The 6,266-nt window shown below is 35.8% G+C and overlaps 1 protein-coding gene across 1 annotated transcript in view; it reads left to right on the forward strand.

The window, feature by feature from the left end:
* Positions 1 to 6,266, forward strand: part of LOC106876867 (A disintegrin and metalloproteinase with thrombospondin motifs 16) — a 346,691-nt gene that overhangs the window by 244,287 nt on the left and 96,138 nt on the right. Inside the window, exon 6 of the mRNA XM_014925608.2 lies at positions 3,423 to 3,506. Within this exon, the coding sequence (XP_014781094.1) occupies positions 3,423 to 3,506 (84 nt within the window). The remainder of the gene's footprint in view (positions 1 to 3,422; positions 3,507 to 6,266) is intronic.

The raw sequence follows: 6,266 nt of genomic DNA on the forward strand, positions 1-6,266 counted from the left end.
TATATATATATATATATATATATATATATATATGCGTGTGTATGTCCTGTTCAGCGCACTCGAATCACATTGATTAGGTTCGCACCCGATGTTGATTTAATGTCCTGCTTTCGATGACCGCGCGCGTGCATGATGTATGTATATAGAAGGGTTGTAACATTTCTAGAATATCAGCTACCAACCCAACTTCACGAAATTTTATTTATCTCTTTCTGTGTGTCTATTTCTCTTTCTCTCTACCATCTTCTCAGCATGGTTCGTTCTCACAGAATTTGCATCTTCTCAGCATGCGCCCACACGCTTACACACGTGTGTACTACACCCACAAATAACACCACCATCACCAGAGACACATAAACCGCTCCATCAACTGCAGACACAACTACAACCACTATCGTCGTCGCAGTTCCATCGCCGGCCAAAGTTTTATTTTCTAGGTTAACAGTTACGTGATCCTATGTTTATATATATATGAGTATGCATTATGCTGGCATGTGTGCCTGTGCAGATGTGGATGCATGTATAAATGTGTGTGTGTGTGTATGTGTGTGTGTGTGTGTCTGTGTGTATAACAGGCACACCATCGGTAACGACAACGAAGGTTCCAGTGGATCCAATCAAAGGAAGAGCCTCTCGTGAAATTAACATGCAAGTGGCTGAGAACTCCACAGACGCGTGTACCATTAACATAGTTCTCAAGGAGATTCAACGTGACACAGAATGTGATAAAGCTAGCCTACTAGTCAGGTACTTCTCATTTTTGCCAGCTGAGTGGACTGGGCAACTCCAAATATTGTGTCTTGTTGAAGGACACAACGCGTCGCTGGGAATTGAACTCGCAATCATTAACCGAATGCCTTAACCACTAAGAAACATAAAAAGAAACATGTAACAGTTGACAATGGTTTACAATGTCAAAACGTGCATCATAATTCTGAATATAGCAAGATCATTTTTTGCAAGATCATTTGTCTTTGCTGTTTACTGTAGCATAAAAGGAGAATTATACATATGCACGCGCGCGCATACTCACGCACACACATATATTGCAATAAGAATGTTGATAAACTTTCGAGAGAACGTGAAATAATTCTATCTTTTGGAATTGCGAACCTCACATAAAGCCGTAAAAGATAGTACTAAAGCAATCCTTCAAAATTTTGTCTATATTAGAAACTTTATTCTGACTTTCTACGAGCAGCTTCGACTTTTTCTAACCAAAAGGTTTTTCAATCCAATATTTACATACTATTATTCAGAGTCTTATGTGATGTACCTTGAGATTCTCAAAAGAATATGTATGAGTTTGTATTAAATTTTAACAATTTTGCAGTTTTACAATATTGAAATGAACTAGTACTTTCATGCGTTACGCAATCATAATGTTTATGCAGTGACAGTCGCGTTCCACAACTCATAAGTGTGGAACATGACTGCTACTACATAAACTTGATGATTGCGTGACGCATGAAAGAATTAGTTTATCTCAATATTGTAAAATTGTAATTATTACAAATGATAAAACGTGAAAATCACACTAAGTTGGAATTTCATCCATTAATATATATATATATATATATATATATATATATATATATATATATATATAGATATAGATATAGATATACATATCTATCTATCTATCTATCTATCAAGTTTCACTGTGTAGCAGATTCTTTATATCAACAATTCCGTTTTTTCTGTGTATCTTCAAATCATAGTCCATTGAAAATCCCATAAGATATCGCTGACTCTCACTACCAAAAGCAATTTACTTAGACCAAGATCATCGCATGTTTTAAGAAGCATAATGCAGTAAGCTTTCGCCAGCGTAACCGTCTGTCGCAATTCTTTCCTCTCCTGTCCAACTGTTCCTAGTTAATTTCATGTATTCATAAAATGTTTGGTATTAGGTGTTCTTTGACCAGCCCTGTTTTTGATTTCCTTTTTCCAGGGTCCATGTCATTGTAGGTTGTGTATGTCAAGTAGATGCAAATTAAAACCTGCTTGACAGCGCTGCGATTTTTTACAATGACTGGAATTTGCTTCACAGGAGGTGCGTTGTTGCATTAATTTGTATCACCTTGGTCTTTATGCAGCTAATTTTTAACCCGATATTTCCTTCTCGTCCTTAAAGTTTGGTAATCGTTTTCTGCTGGCAGAACGATGACATCGGCAAAGCCATGGCACAAACGCCTCGAGAAAGTTCGAGAAATTAAATGGGTAGCCACCTCTTCTGAATATGTGAATTTCTCATAACATATTTCATTGGGATTTAATTGCTCACATTGATTAGTCCGTAATACGCACAATTTTATCCTATTCACCTGAAGATTCGTGGCTGAAGTTGGCTGTAGGAACCTTACCATTTCACCGTATGATTATATCATGTTGCAATGAAATTAATTCTTTTTTTTTTTCTTTTTACCAAAATATGGTTTAGATTTTGCTATGTTTCGGATGGTAATTTTGTTATTTATTCATTTATTTATTGACCTTCCCGAAATATAACAGTACCTGTTTCAACGATTTTACATCAGGAATCTTGCAAAACAAAAAGATTCATAAATGTAATGGTTTACATTGATTTTGTATCATATTCATTTATTCACTAAAACCGCGCAACTTCAAAAATCTATTTGCATGTTTTTTTCAATTTTTTTAAACACCTCGGAATTTTATGATACCTACTAATTTTCAGATTTTATTGACGTTCATGATCAAATCTCACTTTATTTCCAAGACAAAATTTTCGGCATTAACTTTTAAACGATCTATTATTTTGATCTTTAAATCATTCACAGTACATTTTACTTCAAACATTATATAAGTTCTTATATAATCAGCGGAATAATAGGATCAAAGAAAAGCGATTATCTGGTTTAACTATATACTGGCGTCTTAATGCCAAAACTTTTTTCTTTGCCGTTTACCTTCCAATCCCAGGAGGATCTGTGCTCAACGAAAACCGAAATTTATCGCAATATACTTACCATTAACAACAATGAAATATGTTTTCACAACATTTATTCTTACAATGGTGAAAGAAGAATTAGTATTTTATCAAAGCTGATGTGGATCTCGTTAGCAGCTTAAATGACGTTAACATTAAATATTTTGATGCCTGATAATGTCAGACGCAGTCAGATATCATAATAGTGCCTGAATTATATACAGAATTAACTGCTATCGTTATTTATTACCAAATCATACCCAACGTAGCACATCTACGATCAAAGGCATCCCAGCTGTGACCATCCCGTTATTATTTTTTTCCTATTTGTCTAATTTTGAATAAATTAGTGTGAGGCTTGAAGGATATTTTAGCTGCTATTTCTGGCAAATTTAATTGCATTATTTATTTCTTTTAGAGAAATGCATCAGCCTTGAAACTAATTGTGTATTTTTTCTTCCATTGTTAGGTTTCTCAGATGTATTTATTGAAAAGTTTAGGGATGAAAGTACACATCGTTTTAGTCGGGCTGATATTGCTGGATGATGATGAGGTAAGTGACTACTACTACTACTACTACTACTACTACTACTACTACTACTACTACTACTACTACTACTAATAATAATAATAATAATAATAATAATAATCCTTTCTCCTATAGGCACAAGGGCAGAAATATTGACGGGAAGATTAATTAAATCCACTGACTTGTCAATTTTATTGATCCTGACAAAGTTCACCTGACAGGAATTGAACTTAGAATGTAATAAAGCAACAATAAGTTTTTTTTCCAGCGCTCTAATAATTCTGCCAGCTCCCCGACTTAATAAAAATAACAACAACAACAACAATAACAATAAACACAATAACAACAACCAAATACGTTGTGTTTGAAAAGCATTGTAATTTGCATCGAGTAAAAAAAGAAAAATCTATAAATAACTATATAATGTTATTAAGAAAAGTTCCTTAGGAGCAGAAGCACTTAGTGTAATTCAGAAGGAAAACCCCGTTGAAAATCTAAAATTACTCTGCTTCATCTAAACCAATGTTTCTCAACCAGGGTCCATACGGCCCTTGGGGATCCTCATTAGATTTTGTTGTTATGATTTATGTGCAATAAACTGGCTATATTTCTAAAATGCACAATATTCAACAATCTTTTTTATACAATTCCAATTAATATTTAATTATAAAAATAGATGATATTTTTAGCATCAAATGACTGTAGGGGATCCCATAGAGTAATATGAGAACCAAAGGGGTCAACAGGTAAAAAATGGTTGAGAAACACTGATCTAAACCGTCAACAGTGTACTCTCCCAGTTTCTTGCCTCTCGTATTTACAATTGCATAATCAAAATATTATCAGTCTCAACCCATCCTTTTTCAAACACATTGCTAGATAGCACATTCTTTTGCCCTCATACCGTCCTTCCAAATGAAGCTTGTAAAAACCCGAGACGACTCATCGTCCTCAAACCTTTACCCTGTATCCAACATACAGCTACTTCACCGTAGCCACCAAGCCAGGTTAGCCACCTTTTCTTACAAATGAAAAGCACGAGTCGATCTTCACCACAATCTCAGCAGGTCGTTTCTTCACGCAATAGCTACTGTCAGACATGCATGGGCAATGAACTGTGGTGAAGGATATTTTTATTGCCCTGAATGCAACAGGTTAGGTTACGGGCACTTCTGTGCCCATATAGTTTGTACTAAATAAATAACGACACTCTAAGCACAGCCAGGCCAAAGGCTTTTGGAAATCGCCCATTATTCTCGAGATGAAAGTACTTTTGCAGAAACTATTAGTCCATACTCTCACTAAACCTCTGCAGGATTCAAGCATTCAATTTCTGCCGAATGTATTGATAAGTAACTGCTCGGACTGCGCTTGATAGAGATGTACTGTTTAGCGCAGTAAGTAAGGTGGCCACATCTGTTCGTTGCCTTCAACGTCCTTGCGATGATGCGTTAGCCTCTGCGCGTACCTACACTTCATTGGCAGCAGAAACTCTGACAGAGATGTACTTCTTGACGAGAGAAATCTCCAACAAGCAGCGATAAAAAATTCACCTCAGCGGTAAATAATCATAATTCAAATTGTTATTGATTTGCCTTAAAGAGGAAGAATGTGGACGTTGCAAAGATGTGAAGCAAGCACAGATATTTTTTTTAATGTAGAAAGGTGTAGAATATGACTTTACTGAATGAAGCCAAAATCTCTCTAAATATCTCCTAAAATCTACTGAATGAAAATCTACTAAAATAAAATAAATCGATAACGTAATAACCGGCACTCAGCCTTGAATTCATTGGTCTGTTTTTGTGCATAAGTTTCAGCTGAAGATTAAAACTAGAATATTTGAACTCAGAATTCTTAAAAATATATCTATATACTGTATGATTGTATACTGTATGAGTTTAACGTTGACAGATGACTATAACATGTATTGGAGGTTATTAGAGACTAAATGTGACTCAACACTTTATTTTACAGAAAGGTAAAATCTGAAATAGGAATATACAGAGCCTAAACCACATACTGTAATCACCTAGAATGTTATGGTTCGTATTTTGTCAGTGAGCCGGTTATCACTTTCATTTGCATATATCTATGTCCTGACTTTAAACTATAATGGAGTCCTGGTCCGGGAGTTCACTGGTTTTGAAGAGTGTGGAACTACCTCTTAACCACCAGTGTTCCCAGCTCTATTCTAACCAGGAGTAGTATTACTCGTCAGGGTTCCAGCTATGGGTCAGTTAGCATATCAAAGTTTGCTTACTAGTGCATGTGAAGACTGGATCCGGCAGACTCTGCGGAAGAAACCTTCAACGGAGAGGAAGGTGTCTCTAGGAACGATTTGCATAGAACAAGCTGAGGCAAGTAAGACACCTCAGTCATCCACTGCATCCGTCTACATCCCAGCCGTCTTGACTTGGTCTTGCCTTTCGATTGAAGATGGTCACTGACGAAAAAGTGAAGTTGATGGGGCGAAACTCTCACTTTTAACAAAGACATCGCGCAAGTCATCGGTCATCCAATGGATGAACATGTTGATATATGTATGTATGTTATCAAACAGTTTCATTTCTGTATTTCTTGTCCATAGAGAAAGAGCCGGACTCTAACATAGATTCAAGGCTCCTTCATTGGAACTTTTATCAACATCATCTAGGTATTTGTGCATATGTGTGTGTGTGCAGTATTTGGTGTTAGTGTATGCGCAGATTTGTATGTTTGTTTTATGGATGCGTTTTTATGTCTAGATGCATGCATATGTATTTATGTGCTAAATTTTTGGAA

The sequence above is a fragment of the Octopus bimaculoides genome, chromosome 1 (assembly GCF_001194135.2).
Source record: "Octopus bimaculoides isolate UCB-OBI-ISO-001 chromosome 1, ASM119413v2, whole genome shotgun sequence".
NCBI lineage: Eukaryota > Metazoa > Mollusca > Cephalopoda > Octopoda > Octopodidae > Octopus > Octopus bimaculoides.